Below are 15312 nucleotides of genomic sequence, written 5' to 3'. Positions count from 1 at the left end.
GTTTGTTTATTACTAAGTAACAAACTAATTTAAATGGTGATATTAATAATAACTTAAGTTTTTTAAGATCATATCTGACAATAAAAAGAGAAACAAAACCTTAATGAGTAGCAATATACTTTTTGAAAATCATAAAAATTTTTAAAAATTAATCGAAAATTAATCAATTAATCAATTAATTTAGCTAAAATTAAATGTTAATTGATTAATTCAAAATACCGATTAATTTACCACCCTTACTTCTTTGCAAAACTTTTCTTTCTCTCATTTCAAATGCTCTCTTTTTTTCCAATTATTAATTTTAATGATTGAAACTTTACTACTTTCCCTTTTTTTTTTTTCATCCTTCAATCATTTTTACTTTTTTTTACCTAGTTAAGATTTTTCCTTTTCTGATTATAATTTAACCATTTTTTTAAAAAAAAAAAAAAATTTTTAATATCATACTTAAAATTTCTAAAACTTCAAAAATCATAAACTCTATTTTATGTGTCCCTATACAAAAGACTAAAATTTGGTCATTGAAAGAACAATAACTTTGGTTACCAAATGACTTATTTGCTGTAAATTCTTATTTAACAATAACAAAATACATACATACATACATACATACATACATACATACATACATACATACATACATACATACATACATACATACATAGATACATAGATACATACATACATACATACATACATACATACATACATACATACATACATACATACATACATACATACATACATACATACATACATACATACATACATACATACATACATACATACATACATACATACATTAGTTAACAATCAATCAAATTTACACTAGCATATAGAAAATTGAAGATTCTTCTTTTGGTTTACATAAAAGCAGAAAAATATTTATAAAAATGGTAATAATTATGCAAGGAAAGATATCAGTTCAATAGCATAAATTTCAACTCTAAATATTTAATGCAGAACTAAAGGTAATTTTTCAAATTATATTAAACTTATGTTACACTGAAAACTGTTTGAAAAATGAAAAATTGATTTGATTGAAAATTGAATTTTTGTAATCGATTAATTGTTTGAAACTGTTTAAAATACTTTGAAACTTATAAATTAACTAAGCAGTTTTCATATACATTTAATAAATACATATAGTACAATGTAAAAAATTCAAAGCATTTTATAGGTAAAAAAAAAAAAAAAAAACTATAAATATTTTTAGATGTTCAAGATGATGAAAGCAGAAAATCTAAAGCAAATGTTACATATATCATACCTTCATGATCCAAATAACTTGATGGAGAATTGTTAGGCTCAGTTACGTTGTGTAAATTATTATCAGTTTCTTGAAAGTCAACAACACTTTGATTAACAACTGTTTTACCAGGAATGTCATCAATTACACCTGTCAAAAAGAATGTTCTAAGTTTTAAAATATTTAATGTACAATAATCATTATCAGTAAAAAAAAATCTGAAAATTTTTTACGTTCAAATCTTGACTCTGGACCAGTATAGAAATGAGTTTAATCTGAGGAGAAAATGCAATCATCTCATAAAGTGAGCTTAAAATGTTGCTTTATCTCTTTTAAAATCCACCAGTAAAAAACAACTTAAACTTTAAATGTTAAGATTCAAATATAACTTAATAACAAAATTGATGAATATTCAAGTTCTGATACTGCCAATACAGGGATTGAACATGTATAGTGGAATTGCAGTCTCTAACTACTTGTAAAAAAATTTTTTTTTCTATACAAACATAACATAACACCAATGCACTCTTATTTTATAAGAATAAAACACTGAGCATATTAGTTCAGTTATGCTGTTAAGTTAAGCATCATGAAAATTTTTTTTATAAATCAAAATTTGAAATGTTTCAAATTTTGTTTTTCTGTTCAAACAATAAGCTAATTAGACCTCTTAACTAAAATATATTTTTAATTCAATACATTGATTAAATAACGTGACTAATTAAAATATACAAACAAAAGTATTCTTTTTTGTATTTAAAAATACAACACCAAAGTAAAGTAATCAGTAGAAATAAGAGTAAACATTTTGCAAGTCACATGTTTACCCAAGAGTTGAGAACCAAATCAGTAACCATTCTGAGTTGGGTCTAAATAATAGAGAGGATAAGTGAATCATGTGTGTGATTAGTCTTTTAAAATGTTATAAAGAGCCAGGGTCAGTTTGCAAGTGAAAGGAAACTGGTAGACCATAGAAAATTTCAAGTTCTGCAATGAAAAAAAAAAAAAAAAAAAAAAAAAAAGACAAACATTGTCAAATAAGCTACCAATGAGTATTTTAGTTGATGAAACTTCTCTTCAATAAGGGTTTTAACTGGCATACAATAATCAAAAAACCAAGACTTACAAAAAAGCAATTTAAAATTCAATTGCATTTTGCTAAAGACAAAATTCAAAAGCCTTTAAATTGGTAGCAAAATGTGTTATTTAGTGGAGATAAATGTTGAGTTTGATCATTTTGGCAAAGCATAATTCAAGCTAAGGGTTGAGTTATGCTTTGCCAAAAAACCAGGTAAAGATACAGCAAAGATTGTGTGCTAAAATGAACAAGGCAAGGTAGTGGTTCTATTGGTATTTGGACTTGTATTTCATATGAAGTGTCTGAACGTTTACTTGTTCAATGTTAGTTTGAATGCAGTGTAAGATTGGTTATAACAAAACAAAATCAATGACTTGGTTTGTTACAGCCCAGAACTCAATTGCGTTGAATTTATTATCTGGGCCGAACCAACAGCTTGCAAAGCAGCAATTATTCAACAAAGATGACTTATTTAAAACTGTAACTCATCATCTCAACAATGCTCCTCAAATGGTTGCTTTAACTTGGTTGATGTTATACCATATTGAATGGATGAACGTATTAGAAGAAAAGAAAGTTTTACTAGATACTAAGTTTGACCTTTCTTCATATTTTTTTTTATTTTTAAGTTTATATTTAAATTTGAACTTTTCCTTAACTTTTAATTTTTTAAAAATATATTTACTTATGTTTGCAAATTATTTAAAAAAAATTTTTTTTTTTTTGCTTTTTTTTTAAAATGATTTTTCTGAATTAAAAAAATATTAAGCCTTATTTGAATTATTTGAATTTGAAATGAAAAATGAAATAAAACAAAGCTTACTTAAAATTTATTTCTTTGCATGTATCTTCAATCCTTACATAACTTATTCTTCACTTTTATTCTTTTGTTAAAAAATTTAGTGTTTTTGAAAAAATAAATTAATGTTAATTTTTCTGAAAAATTGATTTTACTTAAAAGAAAATTTAACTAAAAATTATTCCCACTTTATTTGGAATCATGTAAAAAATGTAATATTATTAAATCAAGAAAATCAAGTTATTTATTTTTCATGATTTTTATTACTTTATTTGTATTTCTTTAAATTTTATTTCTTCAAATTATTTCTTTTGAAAGTTATTTCCTCAGTTATTTACTATCCTCTTTGCTGCTCGTATCTCTCTGAAAACATTTTACAATGTAAATTTTAACTGTAAATCATTATAGAAAAATTATTATGGAATTATTATATTTCTAAACAAGTGCTAATATCTGTACTAACATTCTTGCTGAAGAGATTAAAGACAGTCTTGTAAGTTAGAATTTTTCTATTCATATGGTTGTAGTGTTTGTGCTTTTGATAATTTTTAAAGAACATGCCAATATCTGCTGTGATATTTTTGCCATGTTTGCAGATTTGACATTATCACTTAATTGCAACTTGTTACAATTACAATTAGACATGCCTCAATGTTAAAAATAGTAATGGGGTAACATTGACATTTTAGGAGATTGAATAAATGAATAAAAATTCCAGTAAAATTCACTCAACTTCAGTAATATCATAATGAAATAAAATAGATAAAGAGTTTTATGGACTATTATTATAACTAATAATTCTTTACTTACACTATACAAACTCAAAAGAAAGCAAGGGTTAAAAATGCTTCTTCAAAGACTTGTTTAATTAATTATTAACAAAAACAATTTCAAAAATTCAATAATTTAAGAAAAACAACTTTTCAAAAAAAAGATGTTTTATAAAATTTTCCCCAACTTGTATTTATTTGAAGAAAGACTAAAACTAAAAGTAACTTACCCAAGAAATCTATATCATGTAAAACATCATTCCTTCTCATAACTTTCAAAGAATTCTGAATGCAAGTTTTGTAATCATTTGGACGTTGTTGATAAAGTTTCTTTAAGAAATATTCAATTTTACACTTTTCTTTTATCAAATTATTGTGACCTTTTTGATCAATATCCACATCATGATCAATTTGGTCAACAACAGCAGCCACATCATTAAAACCAGTACAAAATGCAAATACTTTCCATTCTGATGCCACCTTATCTTTTAAAATATTCACTACTTTTGCATCCATTCCTAAATAAAATTTGTTTATTGTCTACTACGTTATAAATAATTCAATCAACAAACATATTCATTCAAATGTGTTTCATTATCACTTTTAGTACAGACTACAAAATACAGAGGTTTAACTGACACAATAAATCATTGAGTCACAGCTCTCATCAGCATGAACTACTTGAAAATGAAATTAGTGCCAAACAACTTATGCTCTTTAACTTTATTTAAATGAATGGAAACAAAAAAAAACTGATACAAATATTTTCTCCTGTTCCAACCTAATTGAGGGTGAATGAAACTGAATGCAACAGCACTTATATTTGGTGAAATAAAAATGTAAAATTCTTAATAACTTCTTACAAATGTAAGAAACAAGTAGAATAATGTTAATTGAAGAAAACTTATATGAATGAAGTTTTCGTGAAAAATTCACCAGTTTCTACCTAAAATTTTTTTTCAGTAAAATACATGCATATATAAATGTGAATTAGATTTACACCATTTAATATGCTAACCACAAGAGAATGACAAGGAGTAACAACCCTTTGTTTAAAATACAAGAACAACATAAAACATTGATAATTAATAGCAAGTGTTCAATCAATCAACCTTCTCTTTAATCAATAAACTCAGCCCTTTGAAAACGAATCAACGCATGCTTTGTTTAATAGTTGTTTTAACTAAAGCGTTACCCATTAAGGTTACCCGAAAAGATTTATAATGTTTAATGTACAATAATATTCAATTAAAAAAATTTGAAAACTTAGTCAGTTCTAATCTTGACTCTGGACCAGGAAAGAAATGATACTAATAGTTATTATAACTAAAGTTTACAATGAAGAAAAAGAGCAATCACCACATATAGTGACTCCTGAGATTGAGAATAAGATTTTAATAGACATTATCTTAAAAAACAGATCCGCCAAAATTTTTTTGAGAAAAAGTGCAAAACTCATCTTCAGAGTATTTTGATAAGAATATTCGAACATTTCTTTTTGTTATTTAAACACTTTTATTTGTTATTTTAAGGTGTTCAAATATTTTTCAAATAATTTTCAAACAACTGAACTTTTCCACAAAATCTTTTTTAAGCTCATTTGTAAGCAACAAGCAACAACTTGTAAGCAACAATTAACAAGAAAAGCAGGCACTTTATTTTAAGAAAAAAAGTAAAAACAAATACCAGCTTAACTTTGAACTTAATAAAAAAAAAATGTTCTGTTTATAATTTACAAAATATAAGTTAAAAACAATTTTTAAACTTCATATTTTAGTATTTACAACAAATAGGCTTTTTTTAAAAAAAGTTTGTATTCATGTGAAAAAATAAAAAACATGAAGCATTCTGCTTTTTTTGAGCATTTTTATAAATAAAAAATGTTCAGCATTTTGTTTTCTGCTTCATTTAATTTGCTTTTAAATTTCTAAACGGTATTTCAGCTGGCAACTTAAAAGAAGCTTGTGGTTTCAAAATATGTATTACCAGGTGCATGATAAACAATTTTAAAATAAAAAAAAGCTAAAATAATTGGAGGGGTTTCCTTTTCATAATATTTTATTGTTTAAGAAGCAAGATTTGAAATTTATTTAAATTGTTTGATCTAAATTCAGCAAGCAAGTATCCATCACATTCAGTGATTAAAAGACTAAAACACTGAACATATTAATTGCCACGCAATATTATTAATTATAAAAAGTATTGACTATAAAACAGAAAGGTTTTCCTGAACACAAAATCATTGATTGCAACTTAATCAATAGTAACAAGTAGGAAATGTTGAATGCTTTGAAAATATAGATACATAAGATGTGTGTAAGCTTTTTTATTTATTTGAAGAAAAAAAAATTGTTTTAAATAAAAACTGTGCATAAAATCTAATGTTTTCAGATTTCGTTTTTGAGATAAAAGTATAGTTAACAAATGAAGAGTCAAAGCTAACTCATGAGCAAATTGGCACTTTTACTCAATGCTTTGTCCATTTACTTAACCCGACTTCAAATGTTACTAAGTTTGGCAAATAGACTTTTTAAATATTAAATCTTTACATTTCAATAATACAAAAGTTTTTTGATACCTTCTAACTCATACCCACATGATTTATCTAAAAACTTTATTTGTAAAATAATATAAAATTCTTAACTAAAATTTTATTCAAGCACCAAAACACTTTTAAATTTACATTTTAACATTATATACTATGAAGCAACCTTTTAATTCAATTTTATTGATAACTTTATACTTTTTTGATGAATAATTAGCAATTTTTCCTGGTAAAGTTTACTAATCTAAGATTTTATAAAAAGTTGCTAATAAGTTCATCATACCTATCATCCATTCTTTCCCAACCTCTTTACTTAATGACAGAAATGTTGGTTTAAATGTTGATTTATATAAATACATACATGTTGATTTATATAAATACATACATACATACATACATACATACATACATACATACATACATACATACATACATACATACATACATACATACATACATACATACATACATACATACATACATACATACATACATACATACATACATACATACATACATACATACATACATACATACATACATACATACATACATACATACATACATACATACATACATACATACATACATACATACATACATACATACATACATACATACATACATACATACATACATACATACATACATACATATACATATATACACACATATATACACACATATATATAATAGAAAGTTTTTAATTGAAATAGGAAATCATTGAGCCACAACTCACATCAACATGAACTAGTTAAAAAGGAAATAAGTGGCACACAACTTATGTTCTTTAAACTTTATTTGTATGAACGGCTGACAATCAGAACTGAAACTAAAAAACTGACATGGTCACTTTCTCCAGTAACAATTGAAATGTGAACAAGAAGAAAATATGAGAGGGAATGAAATTGAATATAACAATAAGCATTAACAATTGTTGACATAGAATCTAAAATTATAATTTCTTGTACATGGGAATTATAAAATAGAATAATTCTCTTAGACTGCTATTATATATATATTGTACTATTACACTATTATTTAAGTTATTTTCAATTGCTACTTAAATTATAGAAACAAGTAGTAAATATTAATTGCTTTGAAAAAAATTTCAATAAATGATAAAGCAAACTTTCTTTCTAACTATCAAAACTAACATTGGAAGAGATTTTTAGAATAAATGGTTTCAGTGAAAAATGTTCTTAAACCAAATTCAGTTTCTAACTTAATGTTTGTTTTGAGCAAAATATCTGCATAAAAATATTGGAATTAAAAAGTTCACATAAATTATTTCTTTGCTAATTATTCTTTTTTCTGTGGTATAGATAAATCAAGACTTTTCCAAAATAAAGGAAAAAATTTCCAGATGCAAATGAAAAAACCTGAGAAGACTAGCACTTTAATGAAACATTTATCAATTAATTTATTACTTTATTATTATACTCATGTTAATTTATATAACTAAATCTTGAGAAAGTGATTGCTTCTAAATATGATACTATTATTGCTTTTTAATTTACAGAAAACTCCAAGCAAACTATATCTATTGTTACTTATAACGAGTCCTTTTTCAATTCTTAAAAATATCTCGTCCTTAATACTTAACTTGATTTTAATGAAATTTTAAGAAATATATTTCTTAGAGATATACGATTTTAAAATTAGATTCTTACCTACTCCACAGTTAAAATTGCTCAAGGAAAGAATGCAAAGAGTCAGCAGAGATCTTGAACTGTATAAGCTAAATGACCAGTTCAAACTTTGAGTAGTGATTACTCCTAAAAATCATGTGACCAAAAGTAACAGCTTGAGTGACAGCTCGATGTTTGCAGCGTCATTTGCAAGAAACAAAACAGCGCTGTTATTGTCCCCATGCTACAAAAGTAGAAATCAAAAGCAAAGTAAACATTAAAAAATTTTACAATTTAACAAAAGATTGTAATAGTTCTTTTACAAACAAGGTTCACATAATACATGAGCTATTATTTCGTTAAAAAATCTCGAACTAAATGCGCGCGAGTGTAAACAAATGAAAAAGGTAGCAACTTTTTTAGCAATTCAACTTTCTTTTCAACTAAAACAAAATGCATGAAATTAAAAAATTTCACCTTGTTGCTATTTATGAATTTGTGAATTTAAACCAGTTCCCACAAATACTTCAAATATTTCTGGTCTGTGCAATTTTCAGGTAATTTTTGTGAGCAATCTTTTTCACTTTAATTATAAAATTAAAATACAGATCTAAAAGGATTTATGAATATCTTGATTGTCAAACATCATACCAGATTTGTTGAAAAAAAAAAAAAAAAACGTTGAGGAGACAGTGATTCAATAGCCATAAGAAATGTCATAATAAAGTCATATAAACAAAAAAAAAAAAACTCGTAATTTTGTCATTTTATAAGCAGTATATGCAGGGGCGTTGCGTGAGAAAACTCCAGGGGGGGAGGGGAAAAAACCTTTTTTTTTCAACTGCTTAACAACTGTTTTTTATAATTCAAGAATTCAAGAAATCAATTTTTTTCCTATTTATAAAATCTACTGATTGTTATTCTACACTGCACTCACTCTCATGAAATGCCAATTATCAGTATTTATTAACTTCTATTAACAAAACATAGCTTCCTTTACATATATACAAAATATTCAGTTCAAAATACGTCTAAAGGTTTTACCCATTCATAATGAAATTGTATCAGCCCAAAAAAATGTTACAAGTTTCAAGTCCAATAAACTTTACAAACTATTCTGGCAGCATATATAGCAGTTTAAAATTTTACGGAAATGAATTAGTACAAAGGAATATGGAAAATATTATTTTATTACAAAACTTATACGCACAATTGTTCCAACTCGTGGCAAGGAAATTCCCAACTTTTCTCTTTTCTTAATTCTGGGAGGGGGAAACTCCCCCCCTACCCCCTCCAAAGTGACGTCCCTTAGCATATGTTTTTATAAGCAGCATGTGACTTGAACGATTGGCGTCAGCTTTTTTATTTGTCGAATTTTCGTTCTCTCAAACATTTTATTTCTAAATTTCATAAAAGAAAAAAAGGAACAGAAAAATAGTCTTTAATTGTAATTTGTTATAAAAATTGTGAAAAGTAGCTTAACTTTAAATATTTTTTTATAAATTTTTGAAATCAATATTTAAAAGAAGAAAAAGAGACAATCTTCACTGGAATTTAAAATTTTTAATAATACCAAAAAGTGCAAAACTAAAAAAGTGATAAATAAACATGCAAGTCTTAAATTTAAAATATAAAATCCCAGTTGTTGTGATTCAACAAAAAATATTTCAGTGTTTTTAAGTGTTGCAAAATTGTTTGAAATGCATGATTTGTATTTGCAGTCAGATGTTAATAGAAAAAAACAATTTGAAAAGCAAATCTTTTGTGTCACTGAGGAAAATGTGGAACCCCATGTAATTTTGTTAACCTAGTCGTTGAACATGAATTAATTTGTTTGAAAAAATAATAAGTTTTAATAAAATTAGTAGGCTAAAAAATTATCCGAAAATTCAGTAATAATTATTAATTATGGCTTTTTTTCAAAAGATTATTCAAAAATTTGTCTAGTGAACATTTTTTCAGTCAGATGTCTTGAATATGAAATAGTTCTTCAAAATCAGTTCTTTGAAGAACCTGTACAAATAGTTTCTCTTTTTTAAAAAAAGATTCTCTTTTGGGTTCTTCGAAGAACCTATCCGGATGATTTATCGGAAAAACCATTGTACTTATGACTATCAAAATGGAAAAGAAGGTACCTTCTTATTTGTAATCCAGTTACTTAAAAGTTGCAACACAACCAAGTGTAACAACCAATTAGAATTTTTCTTACATCTCTTAAAATAAATTTTTTTTTTCGCTTTATTTATCCATTAAGCAAATTAATGACTCACCTATGGAGTTGCTATTCATTTTTGATTTAAATTCGTTCTAAATAATAAATTTTATAGGTATCTTTTAACATAATTTACTAAAAAGTAAATGTTTTTTTTTCAATCTCTTTTTTCAATGAACTGATGCAGCTTGTTTTGATAATACTCATTTAATTAAGAATGAAGTTAAATTGGTTGTTAGTTTTTTATTTTCATCCAGTGAGCAGAGAATACACTGACTTGGCAGTTAAGAAACTTTTTTCTTTAACACATAAAATAAATCGTCGTTGTCGCAACAAACCACTAAACTCAAAAATTTTATTTTATTGATGAAAATTGTTGTTTAGTACAAAGAGCATTGTGGTTAATATTACAGCAGCTTAATTATATTTCAAGTATTGTTACAAGATTTTTGAATTCACAAAGATTTATAGCTGGTTACATGATAGTGACAAAATAAACAATTTGTTTTATGCCCTGTAAAATTTAGAATACTGGACACGTTTTGCTTGCGACAACGGCGATATAGTTTAGGGTGGATGTATTGCAAAAAATCGCTGATATTGGTCTTCTTCTTGAGTGATGATTATTTTTTTGTCAAAAAGTTGTCTTTTAAATGTTATAACAACCTGGTTTTTAGTTTATCATAATGAAGATTTTGAATAATAGAACATGAGAATTCATTCATGTTTAAATTATCACGCCATTATAACAACCTGGTTTTTTAGAACATTCGTGTTTCAGCATCTGATACGCATCATGTTTTGGAAACTCTTGCTGAATTCAAATAACATAAAGTTTTTTCTCAATTGAAACAGAAAACTTCTATTAAAAGGATAATCACGATGTCTCTTAAAGATTTCATTGCAATGTGTAAACCTCTTCTTGATTGAATGGAATCATGTTTCTTTTGTGAGTATCCGGTCTGCTCACGTGTTGGTATTCTTTCTAAAACGATTATGACCACTCTCTAAGTTTTTCGGCTATTATTTTGACCTGCACAAATATCAGTATAAATAATTTTGCAAATGACATGAATTACTCGCAAAGATTTTCTGAGCTGTTAGAGCTGTTTGCTGTAAATCCATTGTAAGGACATACTGCACAGCGCTGTATGAAGGAAAACATCGAAGATACTTATTCATTAGTAATTGTGAAGAGTTTTCAAATACTGCTGGATTTAGCGGTATTTGATTTCTTTGAAAATTGATTGAGAAACACAAAAAATTTCACCGAAAACCTCTGACTTTCCCCTGTTTACATTTTAGCATTCTATTTGAACTTCTCAGCGTCTTGTTTTAGCAAAAGTTTTTACACATTTAAAAAAAAATTATTTCTCGCCATGTTTAAAAAAATAAAATGAAGCTATTAAATGAAAGAAAAACGAAAGGAATTTCCTTCAAACTATGACAAACAAAAAGTGGAATTAGATTATAACAATGGAACAAATTCAACCATAAATTAAACTCACAAAAGAATTTAAAAAACCTCTTAAAATATTTTTATATACCTTTTATCAAGCATCTTTTTCCGACATGATTCTTTTTAATATTCTCATCATATTTTCTTTCTTATTTTCATACAGTTGATGCCTTCTTCTTCTTCTTCTTCTCTGAATTGATTATAATTTATTTGAAAGAAAAGGACGGCAGGTAATTTAATAAGTATGATTATTTTCCGGCATGAATAAGCATTTTTCATATTCTTCTAAATTTAGTAATAAATTGATTTCAGAATTTCGTTCTCTAAATCACCAGTCATGTTCTTTTCATTAATCAAAACATAATAGCCGTCAATACCTTTATGTAAATCATCACTTTTTACTTGTTCGTCACATTTTTCATTTTCTGCAGTGTCTGCTGTCAGTTTGAATATGTTATCAAGCGAATTTCTCATCTTTAGTCTTCTACAATCATTTTAAGAACAAAACTACATTTTCAGTTAAAACTCTCAACTTAAAAGTTTTAACCAAATGAAAACATATGAAAAGTTTTAACACGTTGATGACGAAGTTTTGTTAACAAAAAGTTTTAAATCAGCACGATAAGCAACATAACACATAAAACGATCATCAATCTAAAAGACTTTCATTTACACAAAGTAAATGAGATCAAATGATATTTAAGGTGGCTCACCCCCATTAAAAATCAAAAAAAAAATTATTTTTTTTTGAATTATGTTATTTTAAGCATTGAAGTACAAAATCCATATTATATTTTTACTATTATATGCTTAAAAAGTAACAAAAAATACCGTTATTGTGGTTAATACAGTTTCTTACTCCTTAGCAGCGCCATAGCAACGGTGTAAACAACAAATTTATTCATTACCTCTTGAAGGTTTCAACTTGAATATTGAAGTATTTTTCAATGTTAGATCTATTATGCTTTTCTACTGTTCTGTAAAATATGATATTTCTTAAAAATGTGCTCTGTATCAATGTAATTGAACTGAATACAATGTAATTTAACTGAAAACTATCTATCTGGATATGGCGAACAAATGAAATAAAATTAGAAATTTAAAGAGAAAATATCAAGGAAATAGGTATGCAAGGAGAGAAGAGGAAGTAAATGGTTGTAGCAGGAAATCAGAAACAACAAGTGCATTAAAGCTTAAGAAAAAACATAACTTTAGTGCTGCAACAAAATGTGATTCCGAAGTTGACAATTTTTTCTTTATTTATAACTTTAGAATTATTAAAAATATATTTGAACAGTATTCTACATGCGGTGAGTGTAATAGCAAGGTTACTATTTTTCATAATGAATCTATACGTATGGGATTTTAAAGGCAGGTCGTTAGGCGATGGCTTAAAAATATCTGGAAAAGGAAGGTCGACCTATAAAACTATTAACACTATGCAGAACTTTGGGCGCTACTGCACTTTCGCACCCCCCTTTTTTTATTGCAGATTATGAAAATTTCATGCTGATTCAGAAAAATATAAAAACATAAGTTGAAAATTAACGGAAAGTGCTCTAATTCGAAGTCAAAGTTGTAAAAAATCCCACTAAAAATCCCAAATATTCCCCATTTTTTAAAAATCTTTTTTAAAACGCTTTCAGTTTTAACGAAAATTATTTACCGTTACATTGCGCAATAAGCAGACCTGGTTTCAATTAGCCTTACCATTATCATTTTAAAGTATTTTAACGAAAGTGTTATAACGAAATGAAATTAATGGAAGATTTCAAATAAAGGTTAAACGTAGAATGTGAGAATGTAGACAAATTGATGAATAATTATTATTGTATTGCCCTATCCCTATCCCTATCCCTATCCCTATCCCTATCCCTATCCCTATCCCTATCCCTATCCCTATCCCTATCCCTATCCCTATCCCTATCCCTATCCCTATCCCTATCCCTAACCCTAACCCTAACCGCCTATCTAAACCAGCTTTATTGTGAAATATAAATCGTAGTTATAATAAAATAATTGCGCATGCGTGTACAATATTGCGCCCTGAGTACCTTATGGCTATGTAGAGCGCATTGCGCTCTACCAAGACACTTCGGAAAAACATACTTTAACGACTTTTGTAACGTAAAAACCATGCTATTGCTTCTATAAGCTAAAAGATCATTAACTTATTATTCTCAAAATGGCGAATATTAGGGTTTTTAGTGGGATTTTTTACAACTTTGACTTCGAATTAGAGCACTTTCCGTTTATTTTCAGGTCTATGTTTTTATATTTTTCTGAATCAGCATAAAATTCCCTATCATAATCTGCAATAAAAAAAGGGGGGTTGCGAAAGTGCAGTAGGGCCGAACATTGTTGGAAAAGCTATAAGACAAAATAAAAATAAGCTACTGAGTATAAGAAATTTTGTAATAGCTGTACTTTACCATTGTACAATTTTTCCATATGAAATCACTCGTCATCAATTTTGTTTAAAATGGAAAAACACTTAGTGCAAATGGCAATCAGATAAAGTTACAGGTAAAACAAGATATAGACAAAAAATTAATTTACCTGTGGCAAATATGGAGGAAATAAAACCTATTTATCAAGAATTGTCAAAGCCTGAAATGCTAAGAAAGTGTTTACATGGGATGACACAAAACTGCAATGAGTCATTTAATGGCTTCATAAGGCAGCGATGCCCTAAAACTACTTTTACTGCAAGGAAAATTCTTAAAATATCTGTTTATTCTTGTATTATATTACAATGATGGATTTTCTTCTCTAACTTGCTTTTTTAAAATGCTTGGGTTTTCTGGAGGTGTTTATTTCGAAAAAGGAGCTTTCAAAAAAGATAAAAAGCGATTATCAAATATGTCAAGAAAATCGACTGATATTAATAAAAAACGAAGAGAACATATAAGATCAATGAATAAAGGTTATTTAGACATTGAGAAGGAGAATGATGATGTGAAATCTTATGCTAGTGGCAGTTTTTAGTAACTTTTAATAAAAAAAACTTTTTGTTTTTATGTTGTATTTTTTAAAGTGTGTTTTTCAAGACTTTCTTATTTTCGTATGTTTTTCTTACGAAAATGTTAATATCTTTAGTTTCATTAAAGCTTTAATCTTCAGATTTTCACAGTATGTTGATTAACTTATTTATGAGGGCTGGGACTAGAATTATAACATTTTAAGTATAAATAAATTAGTTTGAATGTAGTTTGTTAGACTGACACAGGCACTAAATCAATTTCTGCACGTTTATTGCTGCCATTTTAGTTTTTTTTAACATTTGAAAAAAAAGATTTAGTTCCAGCCCTGGAGCAACTATTTAGCTACCATTTGGCAAAATATGGTGTATTCAGTGCAAATTTTACTCCAGATATCATTGTTTTAGCTAAGGTAAGATTTTAGACAAATTATGCTGACTCAGCATCAAAAAGTGGAAATTTCATTTTTCTTTTAAGAAGTTAAAGTTTTAATATAATTTCCTTATATAAAAAATAAAAAACAAGTTTTTAACCTTTATAAATAAAAAGTTAGATTTAAAGGGGGTGAGCCACCTTAACTCATAAAAA

The 15312-nt window shown here is 26.8% G+C and overlaps 1 protein-coding gene across 4 annotated transcripts in view; it reads right to left on the bottom strand.

Moving 5' to 3' along the window:
• LOC149893853 (uncharacterized) overlaps positions 1–8753 on the bottom strand; it is a 46753-nt gene extending 38000 nt beyond the window's left edge. For 2 of the 4 annotated variants that reach the window (XM_090076300.1, XM_090076301.1), the window contains exons 1-4: positions 8550–8718; positions 8115–8316; positions 4127–4414; positions 1271–1399 (exon numbers count right to left, since the gene is read on the bottom strand). In XM_090076300.1, coding sequence (XP_089932426.1) covers positions 1271–1399; positions 4127–4412 — 415 coding nt within the window. In that variant the 5' untranslated portion in view covers positions 4413–4414; positions 8115–8316; positions 8550–8718. Of the gene's footprint in view, positions 1–1270; positions 1400–4126; positions 4415–8114; positions 8317–8549 lie in introns of all 4 variants that reach the window. The other 2 variants (XM_090076302.1, XM_090076299.1) reach the window with 2 other exon arrangements.
• Positions 8754–15312: the final 6559 nt, after the last annotated feature.

This window comes from Hydra viridissima, unplaced genomic scaffold (genome assembly GCF_058129835.1).
Source record: "Hydra viridissima isolate aposymbiotic clone 2 unplaced genomic scaffold, HvirCarnegie_v1 scaffold_1, whole genome shotgun sequence".
Lineage (NCBI taxonomy): Eukaryota > Metazoa > Cnidaria > Hydrozoa > Anthoathecata > Hydridae > Hydra > Hydra viridissima.
The sequence above is the reverse complement of the archived record's forward strand: the minus strand, read 5'-3'. Positions and strand labels throughout refer to the sequence as shown.